Raw genomic sequence first — 24,042 nt, forward strand, 5'->3', positions numbered from 1 at the left:
AATACGAAGTAATCCACCTTTAATGCTGGAGGAGATTCTATTTAAATCTGAAAGAACCGGTGCCACATACACTCTAAAATAATCCCAGCAACCTCTTGAGCCTTCAAACAAGCAGGCTGTCAATCACAGGCCCTGAAAGGCAGATTTCTGGGCCTCTGGGAGGCCATCAACCTCTGCAGGTGGCCCACACCTCTCCCATCACCACATCATTCCATGCCCTCTCAGAGGAGCAGATTTTACACATGCTTTTACAGTTTTTGAGGGAGGATGATTTCACAGCACTGCAAACATGGCCTGTTGAAATTGAGCAGAACAACCTGTCTGCAGCGGAATTTACTATTCATTTTCTCAAGTGAAAAGTCACAAGATTTTATTTCTCTAGTTTCTTCCTCGGAGAGAAGGAGATTTTATTACCTAATGGTGAAAAGGAGAGAAAGTTTTGACAAGAATACAATCAATGTATGTCACAGTGAAAGTAACACAAATAGTCATAATGTACTCTGACAGAAGTTACAGGTTGAATAAAGTCGTCTGTGTTCTTCTGTTCTTTGCTGAACTACCTTTCCTCCCTCTATTTGGAATGCTGTCTTTCGGAACATTCCAGAGTCTATGGATGGAGCGAACATCTTTCTGTTTTACTCTTGTTGGCCTGAGAAACACTCTCGAGGCACACCCCGCCGGGAGCAAACACAGTTGTCGCTGTCTCGACTAAACAAACATCCTAGGGACTCAAAACTGGCCTGTGAGGAGTGAGGAAGACAGTGCAGGGCAGACGCAGCAGTCCTTCATTAAACCTGTCCTCACTTGAGGCAGGGTCGAGGGCTAGCCCACTTTACAGATGAACAAAGAGATTCAGAGTGTGTTAACCATCTCCACACTGAAAGGTGAGGATCCACTGGGCTCCATGCTTAGCTCCTAGGTTCCTGTGGCTTCAGTTTTACAGTTCCAGTCTTACTTGGGAAGTGCTGGCATGTGCACCCATGTAAACATAAACATATTCAACGCTATTCAGCTGCAGCTTTTGTTTATGAACAGGAAAACCCAGAACCAACTTAAATTTCATCAGTAAGGAAATGAATACATAACTACTCAAAGAGGAGGTCATGTCCTGGAATACACAGACCTCTGAATATGAGCAAACGAGGACCTACAGATTCCACATATCAAACACGTAATTTGAAAGTATATTCAAATACATTACGTAATACACTTCTGACTTGAAGCCACCCATGAAATCACTTCCACGTCACTTGGAAAGACGGGAAGGTACTGAAGCAGGAAAAGGTGCCCTAGGTAAGATATATGCCAACTTCAAGATGACACTTGCTCTTAAATGAGTAGCTTCCAGGCCATCTCATGGTCTGTTTCTCTATAGAATGGATCTGAAATGCACCAAGAGAAAATGTTCTCATTGCTAAGTCTGCACGATAGAGGAGGGGTAAGAATGTTCCTTATATCATCCACTGCTTTTGCTATGTGTCTGCAGAGGGTCCAAATTGAGATCTGTCTACCTAAGATTCACAAATCTGTTTTGCAAAACTAGAGGGCATGGTGTCTCTAAGCTCACTCGTGTGACTCAATAAACGGCTTAACACCCAAACATTGGTAACTAGAGATCAGACATAGTAAGTGAACTGACCAACTCTTATGGTACCAATGACTGTAAGATACTTATATTCGTCAATATACAGTCTTCAATTCACTTTGTTGTTAAGCAAAATTCCATTAGGCTGGGTGTTTCAAACCTTTTAACACTCAATATTCTGTAATCAAACTGCCTTGCTGAAGATATGATATCTGAGCAGGACACGTGCAGAAGAGAGAGCCACCCTAAACTTTCCTGTCCTCCTTAACATTTTATGGTGTGTGTGTGTGTGTGTGTGTGTGTGTGTGTGTACACGCGTGCGCATGCATGCATTTAGATTATTTAATATTCTACAGAAATCCAAATACAATAACATGTATTTTCTACAGGAACTTAATTGACAGAGGAGGAATGGATTAAGTAATCTCATATGCAATTACTTTTTAAACTTACAATTTGTAAAGAAACCAATGCAGAAGTTACTCTAAAACCAACCCCAGTAAAAATAAATCTAGGATTTATAGCCATACCTCTTTCTTTAACAGTTTAAAAAATATACTGCTTTTATTTTCTTTGAGTTAAGGATTCACTATGTAATCCTGGTTGCCCTGAAACTCACTACATTGACCAAGATGGTCTCCAACACACAGAGATCCACCTGCCTCTACCTCTTGGGTGCTGAGATTAAAGGCATGCACATTAATGTCTACCTTTGATGATGTTTAATAGTATGCTTTTTTTCTAGCTGAGCATTACCATGGCTAAAGAATTATATGACACATCAGAGCTGGAAGCCCACTAACTACTACTAATAAAAGGTTATTAGGGTCTTGGTATTTCACTTTTAATGTATAAAGCTGTAAAATCATAGAAACTTATCAAATGTCTTACCAAAAAAATGACATTTATGGACTTGTAGCCATAGTTAATTTGAATTAAACAAAATAATCTTTACTTTCTATGTTTACATTACTTGAAATGATGTTGTCAATTATGAAAGGGGTTCCACAACATTTGGAAAAAAACCTCTCAGGATAGATAACTCTTTACAATAGGAAAAGAAAACAAAGAGGTAAAATAACAAGAAAAAATTACGATAAATAAATCAAACAAAAATTAACAAACCAAAACGTGAGACTGGAGAGATAGCTCAGTGGATAAGAAAGAACACACACTGCTCTAGCAAAAGGCATGACTTTAGTTCCAGCACCCTCTTCTGTCTTATAAGGGTACCAGGCAAATGACAGTGCATATAATACATGCAGCAAATCATTCATATGCATAAAATAAAGATAATAAATCGTGAAAAAACCCCAACTGAACAAAAAACATTATCTTAATAATAAGGCATTGCTCAAGCAACTTTGCCACCTCATGCTTTATCAGGAAGCCTGGTTTCTCCTCTTTAATTAAAACTGGTCTTAATGAATGTAAAAGTCACTGAAAAAGCCAGAGTCACCAAGTTAAAAAAAAAGAAAAATCAAAAGATACTAAGATATCCAAACCTAAAATTAACTAAAACAAAAATATCAGTATAAAAATATGGTAACTTGTCATCTGCCTTTATTGGCTCTGATATGCAACACACATTTACAATTATCTACCTCTGATTTCCCACTTAAATAATTCAAATACTCAGAGAATTATCCCACAAAATGGGCAAGTAGCAGTTTAAACTAACATACTTTAGAACTGAAATGAGATTCTTTATATATGAAAGAGAGAAAGGTGTACTTAAGAGTGTGTTTTCACATTTTTAAAAACCCAGGCTTTAGGGTACAAACCTTTGTTTTTGCAGAGTAAGAACAACTTCATTGACGATATGAGTAAGTGCGCATGAGTTCTATCTCTGTCTCGAGAGCCTTTCTGTGATGACTCCTCAATCCTTCTGTCAATACACTGTGCTAACCTCTAGGGAGAGAACACCTTGCTTTTACGGAACAGCCAGGAACCACAACCCCTCGTCAGCTGTTCCCAAAGGTTTCCTCAGCAAGCATGGACTCATTTCGTTTCCTTGCTTCCCATGTCAAAAGTGTACACAAGTTACCCAGATTTTCCACTTTGGCTCCTTTTAACAAAGTCCTGTTTTGGCTCGACAAATTATTAGTCGTAACTTTATATGCTAAGAATAAATATTTGACAAATTCTCAATGTTAAAATTATACTGTTCCATGCAACCTCTAAATTATTTTACAGCTCGTATACAGAGCCCTCTGCCCATATGGCTCGGTTGGCTTGAGTTCACATTTTTGAAAGTGATCCCAACTATCTGATGGAATGATTTCCTGGCCAACCACTATCTGCACTGTATTCATTTAAGACCTCAAAACTTCATTTCAGCTATAGCATGAACTTAGATAATCTATCTCCAGTGTGCTTAGCATAGCTGAATCTGCACCCAAACTTAAATAATAAGCCCCAATAAAAAGAACATCCACAAAACTTCCCTCACAGCAACTATGCAGTAGAAAATATCTAAATTTGGGGACACAAGAAAGGTCAAACATTTATATGCATGTGAATTTAGACACTGCAATGTCTAGTAAAGAAGGTAATTGCCTCTTTACTGTTAGATACCATGGTATCAAAACATAGCAAAGATCACAATGGATTCATCCAGAAGAAAACCATGTGTTGCTTTCAAAATGAGATGGCTAATTTTCATCAGACTTCACAGAACCTCACAGTTGCATTGAAAACACACATAATCTCTTTGCTTGAAACTACTAGATCAATTTTCTCAACATATAAATATTTGTGGTTGCTATATGACTGTCTAAATACGAGATCGTGGCTCATATGCAGAATTCTATAGAAAGGGATATTACTAAAGAGAGAAGAGGGAGAGATTGTAGATTCCAGAAAGTGGGGGGAGGGGCGGGGGGGTCCTCCTGTAGGCAAATTAGTACTCACTAACAGTGTCTGTGTGCACTCCACGAATGGCCACTGTTAAGCTATATTCATTATCCATTATCTATCTGTACCATTTGCAGGCATGCGTTCATTGTTTTTGTCTTAGTAGGTGCAACTCATAGGTAAAGAATTAAGACGGCAAGGCAAGGGAAAAGACCCTTTCTAAATCACAGAAACAGAAAGCAAGTATTTTTTATTTCACATTTTCATTCTCAGAGGTAAGGGGCCACACACATGTGATTTTTCATTTTTGTGAGGACACAGCAGAGTGTTTTCAGTCACAGCCAGAAAAGGACCGTGCTCTTACCTGCTTTCTCCACACCATAGGGAAGGATGCCGGCCTCATTAGAAGCCTTGCTGGCTCCCAAGACTTTCTGTGGTCTGCCTTTGCCGTGATTACTGGTCAAACCCTTTAATTACAGTATATAGTTTGTGCAGCTGCCTGGAAATTGGTCTCGGGGTCAGTGGCTCTTCCCGTTCCCTTCTTTCCATTCTTTTGAAGCAATATTGCTGAACGGAAGGCATTGTTCCCGCTTTCTGGTGTGCTCTGTCTGCTGCACAATATGAATAGCTTTGCAATCACCCCAGCAATTGGTCCTTCAACTGCCTTTAGCTTGTCAATTGTAATTCAGTGGCTCCAGCCACCTTCTCTTTCATTCTCTTGGGGTCTTTTATTACTTAATTTGCAATAATATTAGGGAATGTCTTCTTCAGACATGTCACTAATGTCTTATTGATTATGAAGCCAGGACTACATCTGACTTTCACGCCTGTTACAATGTTTCAGTATTTTCTTTTCTCTGGACTTCTGACGCTGATCTTTGCAGTTATCTTGTAAGGGATTTATCTTGTAAGGAATTGTACTGAATTCTGAAGGTTTGCATTCTAAAGAATCTAATGAACTTCCCTTAAGATATTCTCACCGAGATTAATTTATGCAGTTATAGCTAGAACTATTTTTGCAAGTTCCCAAAGACAGACTCTCATTTATAAAAAAAAAATTAGGACTGGTGAAGTTTCCATAATTCATCCCCGTGGATCATGCTCTATTTTTTAAATACAAAAATTCTAATTTTGAGCTCTCTTCAACTTAGAAATAGTTAGCTAAGAGACAAGATCTGTGAAGAGGAATTTATCATGAACTTTCCAGACTCTTTAAAAAAAAAAGCTAGACAATGCTTTCAGAAGTTATATAAGGAAAGAAACCATTAAAAATAACTCCCAGGTTACCAATCTAAAGGAAGTTTTTTTGGTTTTTGTTTTTTTTTAATATGGGGGAGGGGAGAGAAAGAACAAAAACATCTTGATCTAATGACTGAAAAAAAACCTTTAGTGTATTAAGTCTCAAATCCTCAGCCCTGGACAAAATCCAACATATTACCCTCTCTCATTAGGCTCAGCCATTCCAGAGAAACTAAGGGTATTTTTTAAGCAGACACTATGTAATAATAATAATGATAATAATTATCATAATGATAATAACTAACGCTTATTGTGCTTTTTATCTTCAAAGCAACTTACTGACATTCACTATGTATCTATCTTCCAATTAATTTAACTCAACAAATGTTTTATTAACTTTGTTAGTTATGAACTGAGTTTTCATTTGCAAATGAAATAAATAAATAAAAATTCCGTGCTCTCTTCTGAATGGCACTATAGACTTCTACCTCAAAAATAACTTACTGATTTCAATGAATAATAATTAATGAAATGCTATATTTTACAGAATACAAACTTGAAAAATAGGTAGGAATGGTAATATACCCGTATAATTACTTAAATCCATATTGATTTGACAAGACAAGGAACAAATACTGTTTAATAAAACAGGCCTCTAACTTCAATAGATATGATTCTTTGTTATAAAATATATAAATATAGAAGAAAAATATTTTTTAAAATCTTAAGTTTCACCAATATGAAATTATTTCATTAAAGGCTAATGTTATTTTTATTAAATTGTATTCATTTCTTTAAAACCACATCAACTATTTTTACTCAGAACTTCATGTGTACTGTTCTTCATGTAGGAACAGAAAAAGTATCCAATGCTAGTAAATGAAACGAGCTCACTATGGTTAAAAAATGCAACTTTTAATTTTTAAACGAATTAAAAGATTATTACTTGGTCAGAAGATTTGCTACTTTTTGTGAGAATTTTGGGAAAACAGTAACAAGGAACACTATTTAAGGGCTCTCTAACAAACACAACTGCAAGTAGGTAAGTCCAATCATTTGCAAATACAATAATTAACATCTTCAAGCTCTGAAAACCATACTGCAGGCAGTGCTGAGGACCCCTGCAGATAAGGCTCTGAGCAAATGCTCCCAGCATTCGAGGGGGGGAAGGGACACCAATGTTTCTGTATTCCTCTAGATGGGTGAGAAGAGTTGGATTTAAGTAAAGGCAGCATTCATTCAGCAATCTGGATAAGGCAGGCAGCACTGGGCCAGCAGGAACACATGAGGGACAAGACCCAGAGGCAGTCCTTCTTTCAAACGGCCACATGGAACAAAGACTCAAGTCATAATCCTTCAAGGGGCTTATGAATTTCAGAAGTTGGCAGCAAAGTTAAGAGACAAGTCGCTTTAATATTATGATCTTGGTAAGTCCAGGGTGCTAGCAGAAATCAGCAATGTGCAGCTAAAGTGGTCATGGGCCTGGAGAAGACTTTCTGTTGTGATATCATCGCAGGGTAACTTTCCTGGGGAAATGGGAGTAATGGGAGGCAGGGGGTCAGGAGAAAAGAAAGAGAAATCCAGTTACGAGGCACTTAGCATTAGAGATCTGGAGAGCTTCGCCCAGATTCCAGGTTAAGTCAGGTTAAGTTATAAGGACATCGTGGAAAACGGGGACGGGGTGTACTTCTTTCTGGTTCAGAGGGAGAAGCAGAGCCAAAGTGGAGCAGCTTGATGGTAAAACTGCAACAGGAAGCCAGGGTGAAGGAGGGAAGACTGCAGGGAGGCTCTGCACAGGCTCGGCCGAGGGAGAAAAGGACACAGAAGCATCTGGACACCTGAAGAGTTAAGTACTCTTTACAGGTTGCCAATGTCCCCAGCCTACAAAAGACAGTGCCAATACCAAAGAAAGGAAGAAAATGGACAAGAGATTGTTTTGGGGAGTATGAGCTACCACTGACATATTATGAAAATGTGTTTCTGTTTTAAAAGACTTTATTTATTATATGTAAGTACACTATAGCTGTCTTCAGACACACCAGAAGAGGGCCTCAGATCTCATTACAGATGGTTGTGAGCCACCATGTGGTTGCTGGGATTTGAACTCAGGACCTTAGCAAGAGCAGTCAGTGCTCTTAACCGCTGAGCCATCTCTACAGCCCATGAAATATGTTTCTTTAATGCACCGTCAAAACAATTTCCTGGGTGAAAATATCCTTTTCTAAAGTAACCGATTTGTTTGGGAATGGGAATCTTATTAGTTTACAGTAGACTTGGGACATTCTCATTACCTAGTAGATGCAAGAAACACAGGTGACAAGGAAGAACAGGGAGAGCAAATGCGACAGATGGACAATCAAGAAATTAAATTTTTTTTTTCTCAAAGAATACACAAAGAAACCCGAAGGACCGTACAGTATGCCACCTAATCTCAGGACTGTCAGTTTCAAAGTTGCTTTTTAAAGTACCCTTTTCACGCTGATGTTTTTGCAGCTAATAATGGGGATTGCTAACTCAGCTTTTCTTGTAGGTCAAGGAACATTTTAAAGAAATAACTGAGTCATTCTGGGAGGACAGACTCCCAAACCCTGTCATTACCTCGCAAAATTTAATTGTAACAGTGTGGAGGACATCTGTAAGGAACGGACAAAATTATCTGTATCTCTTATATCATTTTAGAATAAGCGTATGTCCCATAAGGGAGTTTCCAAACTGCTCACGCCATAGGTATGCACACTGCTCTATGTGAAATCAAGTCAGAATTCTAGAACGCTGCCAAGAGGCAGGTCAAGATACATGGAGAAAGCTTCAGGCTTCAAGCTGAGTGCGCTTCCCAGTGAGAACTGTTGTCCTCCAAACACAGAAAGTGACATTCAGTAGAAGTCCGCGCTTCACACGATTTTAACCATGTTGTGCATTTTCTAATAAAAGATTCGCCATCGTGGAAATTCTGAGAAGATCCTTGTCTACAGTTCCTTCACAGAACTCCCTGTCGCTGAGCAATACCAATACAAAATAAAAGATGCAAATTAGGGGTGCATTATTTGGTGACATGTATTAAAGAAAGGAGAAAGGCGCACACCGTGTAGACAATGTCTAAACAGGAATTACGGTTGGGTGTGATAGATAAATACCATACAAATCACATGTATGCTTCTTCCAGAAGACAACTGCTGCCTCCAGATTAAAACCCCTAAGGATTGAGTGCAGTGTTTAGAAACTCTGAACCCAGTAATGCTTGGAAATACTCCTTTCACATTTCTACTCTATTATTTTCAAATAAAACACCATGTTCCATGCACGCGCATCAAAATTAACAGGCATTATAATCACAAATTTCAGCTGCAGTATTGACACACTAATTTAGAATCTGTATTTCCCAAGCTAGAATTAATGAAGCAGGAAACTAATCAAGTCACTGGGCCTCATAATTCTGCTTCAAAAATCTGTTTCATAGTCTTCATATTTTTTTCAATTAATATTTGCAGCAGTAAAAACATTTAATGGTGCTTTTCTAAGGTAGCACTTTTGAAAAAGGTACATGACTTTGAATTAAGGATACCTATGAACATCAAGTCAAATAAAACTGTTGAAAATATGAAAATAAGGACTGTTTCTTTCACATTAACAAAATGTGTCATTATATATGGCCTGGTAAAACCAATGAAACAAAAATAAGATTTCTTTTAAAAAAGCCATAAAGTTAAAAAAACAAAACAAAACAGTGGTCAGCAACCATGTAGAGAGAAAATAGGATTACACTATTGAGTACTATATCAACTTAACTTCTCAGAAAATACTCCTGGTCTACTTAGTAACTTCAGAACTGAAGGAAGCTCTCCAAAGGCAGTTGTAAAACAAATTAGATACAATTACAATTCAATACAAATAAAACTCCAAACGATTTACTCTTAAGAGTTCTCATTTTACAACTTTACCATTTAAATTAGACCAAATTTTCTCCTATTCTATCGACTGAGCTACTTGGCATGAACATAGCTTTTTCTAATATGTCTTCCATAGAGTAAAGTTGATGATACGAATATATCCTGGAAAACTACAGTAACCACACCTCCCCTAAAGTGAGCAAAACAAACATCTGGTGTTAGAACTGCCTGGCTTTCCAACAGTATATAGGGTGTCTGTCCTTTTACCCAGTATTTTCCCATGGTGTGTGTTTGTTTTGTTTAAAAAAAAAAATGTATGCTTCTACTATCAGTTTTTAAGAAACAAAATCTTAAAATTCTGGTAAGCTGAACAAATCACTCCCAGGTTAAGGAGTAAAGAGAAGAGAAAGATATGTTACCTACAAGATTCCACTTGCTTCTCCAAGGGCAACGAGATAGTTGGGCAGGTTGCCCATTTTGTGGGTTATGGAGTAATTTTAACCATTGTCTTCCTTTCTTAATTCTGTGCTCCACACAGACAGCAGCAGGCACAGCAGGAGATGGAGCTAAAATATTTAACTTCCTGATGATTTTTATCTCGGAATCCCAGTGGCCGCTCATGTCTCTCCTCTGGGTCTCACTGGCTTGTTGTATCCACTCTTAACAGTTATCTTAATAAACAAGTAAATTCTTGAATCTTACTTGAGCGACCAGACAAATTCTGGCACATTTCCCCCCCAGAAAACATACAATCGAGTAATTTTCCGGAAGAGGTGAGCTCAAGCCTGCGCACACTGTTTTGTCTTAACTGTGTCTCGCTGTCAGCACTTCCTGGGAAGCTGAATGTATCTTCCTTGATTTTTTTTTTCCCAGCAGAATTTCCCCCTCAAAACTCACAGATACTTTGCAGGGTGAAATATCAACCGTCTAACACCCAAAGCACCACCAAATATACACAAACTAGCAGGCACAAACAAGCAAACACTCATACAGCTCTAAGACGCAGAGCAAGGGGCACCTTAATGGGAGGAAGCACAGCAGGAGATGTCTAAAGACCTTTCTACACAAAGGGCCAAGATGGAGTTCAAGTAATGCAGGCCTCTGCTTTCAAACGTCCTACCCTGGCCTGCTGGTTCCAACCCAGTTTGATGTTATGGGTTATACAACACAGAAGATTCCGTTTCACAACTCCATTTTTATGCTACTAGTAAGGTATTGATTTAATTCTTAAAACATTCCCAAGCGTATTTCAAGCAGGCTTTATATAAACACACTAGAAAGAGTAACCCCTTTGTCATTAAGGGAAAGACTGGGTGCTTCCCTTCCCTTTCACAGCCAAACTGAAGCACTTCATTTATGCATCTACAGACCTTAGGTCTACCAAGGCACTCTCCCCTGCCCTATAAAATACTCCAAATGCTCTGCTATACACCATCATATACCTCTATGATATATGTTGATATGTGTTGACAACTTTACCTGAAACACCTTCAAGCTGGAATTATATACATTCTATTTTCAAGCAAAATCACCTGAGAAAATGATGTAAAGTTGACACAAGTGGGAAGGGAAACGAAAGTTCTCATGCATCCCAGGGTGGAATCATTTTGACACAATATGAATATTCCATATTGATGAACATATGGAATCAGCTAGTGAATCAAAAAGGGATACTTACGCTTCTTTTAAGGAGAAATAGTCAGCACACACACGGAATACTCAGAACCAATTAACTGCTAGAAGATTCCATTCAATGTGAATCTTTAATTCCTATAGAGGGTGCTGTGAATGATGTATTAAGTTTAAATAGTGTTTGTGTTGGGGCTGGAGACATGGCCCTTCGGTTCCCAGTGAGTCTGATGCCTGCCGCCTCCGAGGGCATCCACACTCACATTCATGTACCCTCCCCACCATAATTGAAAATGATGAAAATAAATCTTTCAAAAAAGTTTATCTTAGTTGTGTCTGATATCTAAGAAAATGTTTCTTTAAAAGCCCGAAGAAATCCTGTCAGCTACTACATCTATCATCATTCTAGCATATCATCCACACATTTATACATAGATAATTATATTTATAGGAACACTTAGTTTCCAGACTGCCTGTGAGAACGACAACGTACTTTAGAGTCAAGCACCTCACAATGTAAACCAGCTCAGCCCTGGTTAACGACGCATAATGGACTTCCCACTTCCCATGAGAATGATGGTTCTATAGCAAAACCATCATGTCCTGCACACTCATAGCTGTTCGGTCTTCCTGGATGGCACAGTGGCGGCAAGAGCTCAACACTCAAACCCAGTGGACAGACATAGAACACTCAGGAGACATGCGTACCTCTTGTACTGAGCGAGCTGCTGGCTTGTCTTGATGATTGGCCAATATCAAAAAGGGTAAAGTGCATAACTGTGGGTGCTGGAGAGCAGAGTGCAGTTCACTTCTAGCAGTTTCTAAATCATCCTCTGAAGAGGCGCTGTCTAATACGAATATTACCCCTTGAGATCCTTGGTAGTAGCGGCTCCAGTATTTCCGGATATTATCAGCTCCTGTCAAAACAAAATACAATACGTTTCCATTTTAAAAATAGTACTCATCAACTTAAAAACGGGCTGATAACAATTCCTACTGGAAACCAATGTATCTTTGCAAAGCCTGAGCGGTGAAGTCTGTGGTACAGACTAGGAATCTAAAACACAGACCATGTAGAAAAGATGAAGGCATTATAGCCCAAGGAATGCAGCCGGGAAACAGAGCACAGAGTGATCTTCACGCTTTGCATCAAAATAGAGGGAAAATGACTAGGAAAACTCTTCTTTTATTAAAGACAAAGGACAAAAGAATGTTTTAGACTTTGTTTATCAGTCCCAAATGAACTACGCTCTCCTCAAACTGAGTGACATCCCAAGTCAGACAGCAATGTGACCCACACATTCACCAAGTCATCTTGTTACACCATTGCTGTCAGCTTCGTGGTAACTCTTAACAGAATAAGACCACGCTTGAAATATTCACCAAGTGTTCATGTGGTGGAAACTTCATTTTTTTAATTTTATGTTGATGGCGTTTGGAGCCGGGACTCATGGAGGTAATCGGGATTAGAGATATGAGGTCAGGACGCCATGATGGGATAGGGCTTTATGAAAGGAGGAACAGACAACCACAGTTCCCTGCTCAGTGTCTCTGATGTCAACTACCACACCAAGACGCAGTGTGACCCTCACCAGACACGGAGCCTCAACCTGGGACATTCCTGCCTCCAGACTTGCAGTAAATTTCCTGTCCTTAGAAATTGCCCAGTCTGTACTTTGTTGTAGCAACAGACACTGGCCTGAGACACAGAACTGAACTGCCTTGTTTAACTCCATGTACAGAGTTATTAGCATAATAACTTTTTATGACTAAATACTGAAGTTTGTGAACCACTAAACTCTTGGCCTTTCTTGTACCTGAATAAATCCACTTGGGGTCACTACTCATGAGGCACAGAGAAGGCAATGTGCATACAGTGTCAGTGAGACACGGTGCTTAGGAGAAAAATCGAGGACAGTCTTATGGCTCTTGGTATTTCTAATTGAATTGTTTTAATAATTGAATTCTGAATTGAATTTGCCCAGGAAGGATGTGTGTGTGTGTGTGTGTGTGTGTGTGTGTGTGTGTGTGTGTGTGTTAAACAAAAGGTATACAGTTGGTTATATAACAAGAATTAAATAAGTAATTTACTAATCTGCACCACATAATCTAATCCCAATCAGTTAATAACTAGGTTTCTTTTTTGGTTTTTTTGTTTGCTTGTTTTTCTTTTTGTTTTTTGTCACATATTGAACATTTAGCTCCTGTGTGTGACAAACTGAGTTAAATGTAAGGGATCAAGACAGTACAGTTTGGGACCAGAGTTAGGGTACACTGGCTTGCAACAACCATTCATGTCTATTTCTTCCCACCTCCATGTTCAGTGATGTCATATTAGCAGCTCAACATGAGCCATGGAGGGAATATTCTTCTGGTAGAAGTGATTCAGGCCTGTTCTCCCTGGCAAGCCAACACATCACTGATAAAACTGGGTAGCTCCTATTCTCAGTGAGAAATAGGAAATCTAAAGGTCCCGATAACAGCTTATTAACCACTGACATGTCTGCTTAGAACAAGGCAAATAAATTAAAAATTAATACGTGTGACAAAGCAGTTAACATTTACTAAGAATTTACTATATTCCTGGCAGCATGCTAAGGGTTGAGAATACCATACAATTCTTCCAATAGGGCTGTAAGTTTAACTGACTTAGGTTCTGAAACTAATTTTCAGATCCTAAACTGAAAGATAACTCACCATTATAGGATACTGAAGAGCCTATATACATAAAAGCATTTGGGGAGGGAGGAGTGGTTGAAAAATGGCCTTAAATAAACAAACAGGATGGGTGTGAACAGTGTTGATACCCAATAGAAAGGACGGAACCAAGGAAACAAATAGAAAATAAAGAGCAAAAAAATTTCAACCCTGGATTATTTGACATGTGAAATTGATTGCTTAAGTAATTAGGGAAACCAATAGAACAAGAGAGCTACTAAGATTAGCCACACCAAAGGTGATGTGCCCTAGAAGCACAACCGGCAATGGCCCTGTTTGCATGCATGATTATAGAAAGAATGCTGTCAAGAAAAGTCAGGAGTGAAAGCGGTACACTAGACGGGGGCAGAATGGTGGTAAAGATCTGACGTCAGAGATCTCAGTTCAGCTTGATGCTCCAAGGAGCTCTTGGAGTCTGGATCAAATCACCTAAGATGTTCAGTCCAGAGGCCACGCTATCTCTGCATAGTTACTGGCTGTGAGCCACCGCTAGGTATTTGGAGGGGGGCTGGGACCAGATTTCATCATTTCCCAACATATCTGGCTGGGGCAGTTACTGTCAGCCAAGAGTGGTCCTCTAGAGAAGGGTACAGGTGTGAGTCATTAGCAGCCAATAGCACAGCAGCTGGGAGACGGATGCACTGGCCCAGTAAAGGAGATCTGCGTATGATACTGACAGCATCTGTTACAAGCTAAATCCAGACACTATCCATATGCTAGAAACCCATCCATAAGTCTGCGGGACAGAAGTGACAGCCGACTCATTCAGTGATGACTATTTAAAAATAACAAAGGACCGTGTGTGTATGTACCAAAATTTACTACAAATTTTACTAACATAAAAATGTGAGATACACAATTTTCATGTAACAATGCGAGTGTGTGTTCTACTGTTAATTCCACAAAGCAGATGAGCACGTACAGAAAGCCTTCGTTGATTTTGGAACCATAGAAAGCCAGTGGATGCCACTCACCAGTAACTAGTTTTTCCATGCTCGGTGATGGCCTATGTGTCTTATGGGGACTTTAAGCTGATGAGGTAAGCAATATATTTTTTAATTAAATATATATTTGTTTCTACTTTATGTGTATGAGGGTACTTTCTGTGCATCATGTGTGTACAGTGCCAGCAGAGGTCAGAAGAGGGCATCAGATCTCTTGGAATTGGAATTGAGAAGGTTTTCAGGCACCAAGTGGGTGCTGGGAACAGAACATGGATTCTCTGCAAGGGCAACACAGTATTCTTGGCCTCTAAACCATCTCGACAGCTCCAGAGGGAGTTACTACTATTATTTTCAATGTATGGGTACAAAAACCAACACACAAAACTATTATATCCAAGACTATGCATTCAAAACTCACTTAAGTCTAAATGTGGTTGAGGCAGAGTTTTGATGACCAGAAATGATGAATTAAACAAAAAACTATATTGTGCCCTCCCTCCACCCTAGCCCTTGAGTGGGAAATTCGGACCTCGGTGTTTGCCAGCTAAACCGGTTTTTCTGAACAGACCCCAGCAGAGAACCCCTTGGAGAAGGGTTTTCCCCAACCTTTAAATTCAAAATCAGCTATTAAACCTTGGGCCTTGATCAGCACCATTGTCTTGGTCTCATTCCTTTCTCGTGGTTTTTTTCATCTATGCCCAGAAACCCTTCTAGGTTACCCATTGGACCAACCTGCAGGATAACTACACTATATTGCCACATGAGTCACAGTGGCAGGGAGGGGCTGGAACAAATGATACCTAACACACACATGCACACACACATGCATGCGCACACACATGCATATACACCCCAAGGGACACTACTTGTAAAACATTTCCCAATCAACTGTCCCAATCAATACTTTTAAAGTATCTAGTCCATACAAGACAATGAGGAAGAGTGTAAATAGATATATTGAGGAAGCTATTATTCATCTTAATTTAAAATATAAAATCGTATACTAGTAACATCAAGTATAAGGCCTGTAAATCTATCAGAAGGAGCTGGGTGTGGTGGTGCACACCTTTAATCCCAGTACTCCAGAGACACAGAGAGGTGGACCTCTGTGAGTTCAAGGCCGTCCTGGTCAACAAAGAAAGTTCCAAGGACAGCCAAGGTTGTAACAGAAAGAATCTTTGTCTTGGGAAAACAAACAAGAAACAAACAAAAACTTGTATCAGAAGGAACAGATATACCCACACACTACATGATGTCCACGGCACCAATTATAAAAGAAAACACTGAACACATATTTAAGAAAGTCATTCACTGGAAACTCAGGGGACACAATGGTAATCCAACTCAATCATCTCTTTCAAAGAGAAACAATACTTTTATTTGCCATATTTAGAAATATGTAAGGCTTCAAAATGGTAAGACAAGATGACAAGACCTCAATCAACAGTACTGATGAACATGGGGGACAGGGGTGGGGGGAACAATTAAAACCAAAGGAAAATACTGTAATTTTTCAAGTGTTCTTTGTATGATAGAAGATATATTTTATTGTTAAGAGTGAATTTTGCTCTCTTACAACAAAATCTACATGAAACCTTGGGAATGCCTGAATTTCTTCACAAACACCAAGTTTGGAATCCTAAACTGCCATTTATCCAAAAGCCAATTTAGTTAGTGGCAGCCTAACCCAGACTAAGGCCAAGGAAACCAGTGGAGAGAATGGGTGGCAGGGTGGACGACAGCTGAGCAACCAAATCAAAATGAGAAGTGGTTGTGTCACCGTCACCAAGCTGTAAGGATGGTGACAATTGGGAAGATCATGGTCTCCTATTTGATGGTCACTTTCCACTCAGGAAGGGCATACCACCTCACAGAGCCTGAAGCCACTCTGACCCCAAATTCTGGGGTCACTCTGACTGAAAACTGCATGCCTTATAGCCCTTAAACTACAAGTACATAAAATGTCTAGGTACCAAACTCAACCATGGTATATAGTGTTTACACTTAGATCTAAAACCAAGAGGAAGCGTTAATAGAAGAGCTGTGGGGAAGGCTGGTGCTAACTGCCCTGACCACTGAAGGCCTGATATTGACTTATGAGAAGTTGTGAGAACAGTCTGGGGAGAGGCTCAGAGGGCACAGTGCTTGCAGTGTCAAGGATGAGGACAGGTCCCCAGAGCCTTCACATGGGTTCTTCATCCATGTGAAGCTAAGCATGATCCTACAGAGAGAGGAGGCAGAGACAAAAACTCCATAGAAGAACCCAGGCTAACTAGTGTGGCATATGCAGTGGTGAACAAGAGATCCTGTTTCACACAAGATGGAAGGGGACACTGACTTCTGACATTGTCCTCTGACCTCTACTGTGATACACAGCTGGATGTACCCAAAGAACAGTCACATACATACACTACTGTCTTAGGGTTTCTATTGTGATCAAAGCTTATAACCAAAAGCAACTTGGAGAGGAGATTATTTTAGACTACAGTTCCACACCGCAGTCCTTCACCAAGGGAAGTCCTGTAGGAAGGTAGGTAGGAACCAAGGGAATGCAGAGGAAACTGGTTTGGTTATAATGGCTTGCTCCACTAGCAGAAACACACACACACACACACACACACACACACATGCACATAAGAAGAGAAAGAGTGTGACAGACAGACAGAGAAAGAGAGAGAAAGACAGACAGGGTAGGGGGCAGTATTAAGATTTTCTTTTTAAACTGTAAGGAACCCAGGGGAACCTAAAAGTTCATTCTAACAGCTACTAGGGAAGCCACATTCAAAATACCTTAACAAGAATAGAGGAAAATGAGGGGATGAAACATGCTCTCATAGTCAAAATCATATCCATGGCATATATAACTGCAGATAATGAAAGAGCTACGGGGAAAAATGACCTGACAAGTTTATTCTGAAAAAGCAAATATTTGGTATTGAAGGAGAAACCTCCCCTCACCACCCTGACAATGGAGGGGTTCCAAGCTGAAGAAGACAGTCCCAGAAACACGGCGAGAGTTCACCAGCCACAGAAGACCAACAGGTGATTGCCATCAATTTTCATCCTCTCTAGAACACCTACGGAGCACATAACCTACTCCATCACACTGAGTCTCCCTTTGCCCATTCTGCCGTTACTGTCCTCACTGAATGGTTGCGGTAACTGGGCCAGAACATAAGAATTCTGCTCCCAGTCCAGCTAACAGCGTGCTGGCTAGTTTTATGTCAACTTGACATAAAAGCTATCATTCGAATGAGAAAATGTGTCTATAAGGCTGTAGGTGAGTCTATAGAGCATTTTCCTAATTAGTGATTGGTGGAGGATGGCCCAGCCCCTTGTGGGCAGTGTCATCCCTAAGCTGGGAGGTCCTAGGATCTCCAAAAAAGCAGGTTGAGCAAGTCACAGAGGAGCAAGCCAGTAAGCAGCATCCCTCCATGGCTTCTGGCTCAGCTTATGCCTTCAGGATGTCCTGTTTGAGTTCCTGACCCAACTTCCTTTGATGATGTAATGTGATATACACTGTAAGCCAAGTAACCTCTTCCTTCTGAAAGTTTCTTTGATCCTGGTATTTCATCACAACAATAGGAACCCTACCTAGGACAAACAGGTAACAGATTTGTGACCATTTTTTTTCTGACTACAAAGACGTTGTTTTACCCGTTGGGACACAGGGATTGTCTCCAGGGCTGTTGGCATGAATGGAATGTGCAATGGGAATGAGCATGCTTGTTTAGGAAGGGATCCCACAGACTAACAGGAACAGAGAATCCACACTAGGACAAAGGCATCCTCAAACAAAGAAACGTAAGCTGGGAGAAAACAGGGAAGTGCACGCAGGTGTTGAATCACAGTGACAATGGGCATGTTCCATGAAATCAACCATCACAAGCTAACAACACATATGATGACAGGACATAGGTGGCTCTGTTGGTCAGGCAGAGTGACAATAACTGAAGAACCGTGCATCCCTCAGGAGCATGATCTGGGATGGTCCTGTCTAGGTTAAAGACCCCTGTCTTCTGTTCAGTGCCTGTGAGTAATTCTTTCAGACAGTCCACCTTCCCAAACCCAAGCCAGACTAAACCTGTCAAACTTCCAGCATTCCCAAGCCTTGGGGATTCAACAAACCTTACCAGGCCCTACACAGATCCCTAACTACATAGCATGAAAGCATGACTTATTACACATACCCCAACTTCGAATTTTATAATTTACAAATTGCAAATTATTACATATATCCATCAGAAGAAGATGTTAGGTGGGAACAGTTAGACCAAACCAAACCAAAGGCTAGAACTCAGAGGAACCATGCAAACAAACAGCCTCAGCTTTCTTTCTTGGATTCTCCAGCACGCACGCACAAAACAAAGGTCTGAGGGATTGAGATAAGTGTATCAGGGCAAGATATAACCCAAAGGAAGGCCACCAGCCAGGAAGCACTGGGATGACACAGTTTATCCTGCTGAAGATCTCCGAGGCAGCACAGAACAGGCGCAGTGGTTGAGTTGGTCTTACCTACGCGTCAGTCTGCTGGTGAACACCCCGAGGAGGCCAGCTGTTTCTTTCCCAGTGCTATAAGGCTGCCCAATGAAGCTTGGCAATGAAATCATCAGGAGTAACAGAAAAAAACAAACAAAATCAAAAACAAAAAAACAAAACGCAAAAAAATAGGCAGAGAATCTAAGGTTCTGGCAGTTAGATAAGTAGGGCTATGGGCAGATGCCAACAGGGCCCCCTTTAGTCAGGCAAAGAACAGTACAGGTATCAATTCAGACCATCTGACCAACTGTTGGCTCAGTAGCAGACAAGACCAAAAAAAAAAAAAAATACATGAAAGTGAAAACCAGGACTTGGTTTCATAACATCCACATCCTCGGGAAAGAGATGGCCAAGATGCCTGCTAGCATTAAGCAGCAGACTTCAAAATCTAGCCTGTGAGTGCATGTCAGGAGGCCCAGAAGCCCAAACTATGCCCAAACTAAGCCCAAACTAAGCCCTGCACTAGGGATGACAGACCGCTTTATTTATTTGTTTGTTTATTTATTTGTTTGTTTGTTTTGATTTTGTTTTTTAGGAGACAGGGTTTCTCTGTGTAGCCCTGGTTGTCCTAGAACTCACTCTGTAGACCAGGCTGGCCTTGAACTCAGAAACCGCCTGCCTCTGCCTCCCAGAGTGCTGTGATTACAGGCATGCACCACCACCGCCCGGCAGCAGACTGTTTTTAGAGTTGACATGTTCTCTGAGGAGCTGGTTGATGTAACTAACATTACTGGCGAGTGACATGGATGTAAGTTGAGGTAGCTGGCCTGCATCCCTAAATGTCATTCACTTTCAGAGAGAAAGGGGGGGGGCAATATTTTCATTTAAGAATATCTGAATCAGTAAGTAAAATTATCAGTCTTGTTAAATTAACCCAAAGGCATCTTTTAATTTAAACGTTCCATATGAACTAAACGGTAGCATACAGCAAGAATTCTGGTGACATGCTGGCACAGACAACTCTTTCAAGGGTAAGTTGTGCAATTGTTAGAACTTTAGGTTAAACCACCTGCTTTTTTCCTTTACCCTTTTACCTGGAATCTTAATGGATTCAGACTACGATTTATGCTGCTTTGTGGAAAATAAGTGCAACATTATTGTCAAGGACAAATTTATTTTCTAGCACAAGCCAGTTTTGGAAAAGTTTGTATCTGCAACTCTATACCCAGTAGCTTCTCACTGAGGAAGACTGATGGCAATATTAACAGATACATATTTATAATGCAGCATGTCAATATTTGGAAAAGCCAAAAAAAAAAAAAGAAAGAAAGAAAGAAAGAAAGAAAGAAAGAAAGAAAGAAAGAAAGAAAGAAAGAAAGAAAGAAAGAAAGAAAGAAAGAAAGAAAAAGAAAAAACCTTGCATAGATTTAAAATAAAAAAGTAAAGCCCTAATATAAGACAGTCAGGGTGGATGTAAAGGAACTGAAGTTTGCTGATTTGAATCCATTCTGCAACTGGCGTTCAGAAGTCTACCACTTGGTGGATTTCAGTGGAGTGCCAGAGAAAAAAAACCAACAGTTATCTAAAAATGCCATTAAAAGACACCTCCCTTCTGGAACTGCACATCTATGGGAGTCTGGATTTTCTCCACCTGCTCTCATCCACAGTATAACAACAGATTAACAACTGAAGTTGGGCCGGGCAGTGGTGGCGCACGCCTGTAATCCCAGCACTCTGGGAGGCAGAGGCAGAGGCAGGCAGATTTCTGAGTTCGAGGCCAGCCTGGTCTACAGAGTGAGTTCCAGGACAGCCAGGGCTACACAGAGAAACCCTGTCTCCAATATTCTCCAAACTAAATTAACTCCTCTACTCCATATACCAAGCACCTACTTAAAAATGAATAGCTTCAGTTGTCATACCAAAGGTCCCTTGTACTTGGTTATGCCAGGCTATCCATGAGAAAAGATCATCCTCCTATTCATCTTTCAAGATTATCTGGGTCAAAAGTCACAACAACAACAACAACAACAAAAAAGAAATCTAAAAAAACCCCAAAACCCCCCAAAAAACCAAAAAACCAAAAAAAAAAAAAAAACAACAACTGAAGCAGGTACGAGAATCAAGCCTCTTCTTCTATGACTAAAATGGATATGCCATCATCTATATATTTGTTCTTAAATGTTAATTTTCATTGAAATACTGCTTATATTAACATACAACAAGTTTATAATTATTGCTTTTAAAGGATTTGGCAAGTATTTCTCAACTTTATCAGGTTTAACTTGTAACAGGGTAAATACTGATACACAGAGACCATATAAAAAGGAAGGCATTTGGAGGGCTCACTTAGTTTTAAAAGCATGAAGGTGCCTGAGACCCAAGACGGGCTCTACAACCATATGCACTCACTGTCTATCATGATTTAGGCATTTAGGGTTTTACTTGAAAAGAAACACAAACTTCCTTTGCATTAGCTTTATCCTCCCTCTGTCTCATGTTTTTAAAGACAGGAGAATGAGAATTGTAATGGAGTCTCAAACGTCTGTGAACACAGAATGATCACACTAACCTTCATGGTCTTCACATGTTCAAATTAGAATCTACCATTGTAAGGTCTAGAGAGAGATTTCTGCAATGTATATAGCAGAGGAACCAAACTTAAGCGAGCATAGCAGTTGAAGATTCCAAGGGAGGTGGTCCTTAGCTTGTGTCATATAAAATAGAACTTTAGATATCACTAATAAACAACACACCAGACACCCTCTCCTCACCCCATCCACCCATTGGAAACACACTCTGGTGTCTGCCTTGTTTAAAATATCACATTCAGTGTCAAGTCCTCATGAGCAGACTTGAGCACACCCGTAGCTATCTCTTCCCCTCAGCTCCTCACTGGGCCTCTTACCTTCGTTACCTTCCCTCTAATTCACCAGAGCAGCGTTCAGCTGGCTGTGGCACAGATCTGACACGAGCCACTAAAGACTTCTCCAAAAACATAGCTAGAATTACAGCAGCACACAGTCCAAAGATATGAAAAACCGCGACCGTAAGGTTCCCAGAGTATCCCACTGCGTTTCTGTATTGCCTGCATACATCCCACAAATGCAACTGAGCTCTTTTTCCCCTGGACCCCGTCCAAGTTTCTCACCTTCCTGCTTTCGGGTCTGTTATCTCCTCTGCCTGGACTTCTGATCCTGTCAGCTGTACTGAGCCCTGACACATTTAAACCGCTAAGTGTCCTTCAAGGGCTAGATCGAATGTTATTCATTGCACTAGGTTTTCCTTGATCTTCTAGCAGGTAATAAGTGCTTCAAAGATGAGGCCTTTTATTCTTGGTTCTCCATGTACCACTTCCTACCTGCAGCACAGCTATCTAAACATATACACCATCTTCCAAGTCAACCGAAAACCACTGGGAGGTTTAATGCATTAATGTGTCTGACATGTCCACATTGGAACATACGAAACACAAAGGTTGACATATAATTAGAACATAATAAATACTTTTCAATGATTTAAACTTTTACAAAATATTCCTATTTCTCCAATGGCAGAGTGTACTATGCACCCCACTCCCCAGTCATTCCATGCTATAGAAATAACTCATTGTTTGGTTGAAAATGACGTTAGCATAGTTATTTGAATTATATTTTTATGTTTCTGGCACATCCCAGTTCAGCAACGTATCTCTCAACTTTTTCCTTTTCTTTCTTTTTTTTTTTTTTTGCCAGTCAGTCTTATACTTTATCATTGTTTTTGTCTAAGCTAAGCTCTGTCACAAGGAATCAAAAGGACCTAAATAAGATTAATCATTCCAAGGCCCAGTTCCCCTCCCAAGAGTAAAAATATAAGAATAGAGAACTTGATCTCATAGGACTGTTCAGACCAAATAAATAAATAAATAAATCAATCAATCAATCAATCAATCAATCACAGTATTTAGAATCTGTTGTGTTCACAAGCCTTAACTATCATTTTGTTATTTTTAAGCTATTATGTAGTCACTATTTAAGCCTATAACTCCCCAAACTTCTGAGCTACCTTGAGTTCTAAGACCTACAAATAAAGTCTAGTGAGCACTGGGAACTGCAGGCAATGGGAGTCAGGTCCTCTCAATTTCCGATGGAGCTGACTATGAAAGTAAACCAAGCTTTGATTTGGGATGAAGCCTTTCTCTTCTTTGAGTAACTTTCTCCCCCAGCCTGTATCTCCCTTAGTCTCCAGTCTCTTTGATTCTCCAATGTTTTCCCCTCCCTCTTTGTTGTCCAGATTTTGTTCCAACATTTCAAAAAAAGGGGGGGGGGGGGACATTCTTCACCTGGAAATGATCAGCATTGTAACAAAGCTAGTCTGGGCTAGATCTTTAAAGCAAACAAAACAAAAACACAGAAAGCAGTATAATAATCAAAGCAGTATTCATAGGACACTGTGATAGACTGATACACGGCCTACCATGCATGTTACGCTTTTCTTTCCCTCTTATAGGAAGTCACCAAAATTCCGTGCCATTTCCTCAGCAGCTCACATACAGCTCTCCTTTAAATAAATATGACTGCATTATGAATAGCAGAAAAGCAAATGCACCCTAGGCACGAAGTGGTTTCATTTTTTCAGGCATTCTTGCAGCTATAACCCACCTCCTCATGACTTTTAAGCACAATTGTCTTCCTTAGGCACCTGTCTCTTGTCAACTTTGGTGGACCCC

General features: G+C 40.0%; 1 protein-coding gene across 5 annotated transcripts in view; it reads right to left on the reverse strand.

Moving 5' to 3' along the window:
- The window catches only part of Arl15 (ADP ribosylation factor like GTPase 15), a 370,731-nt gene that overhangs the window by 170,599 nt on the left and 176,090 nt on the right, over nucleotides 1–24,042 (reverse strand). For all 5 annotated transcript variants that reach the window (XM_052159499.1, XM_052159501.1, XM_052159500.1 and 2 more), the window contains one exon: nucleotides 11,905–12,113. In XM_052159499.1, coding sequence (XP_052015459.1) covers nucleotides 11,905–12,113 — 209 coding nt within the window. The remainder of the gene's footprint in view (nucleotides 1–11,904; nucleotides 12,114–24,042) is intronic.

The sequence above is a fragment of the Apodemus sylvaticus genome, chromosome 16 (assembly GCF_947179515.1).
Source record: "Apodemus sylvaticus chromosome 16, mApoSyl1.1, whole genome shotgun sequence".
Lineage (NCBI taxonomy): Eukaryota > Metazoa > Chordata > Mammalia > Rodentia > Muridae > Apodemus > Apodemus sylvaticus.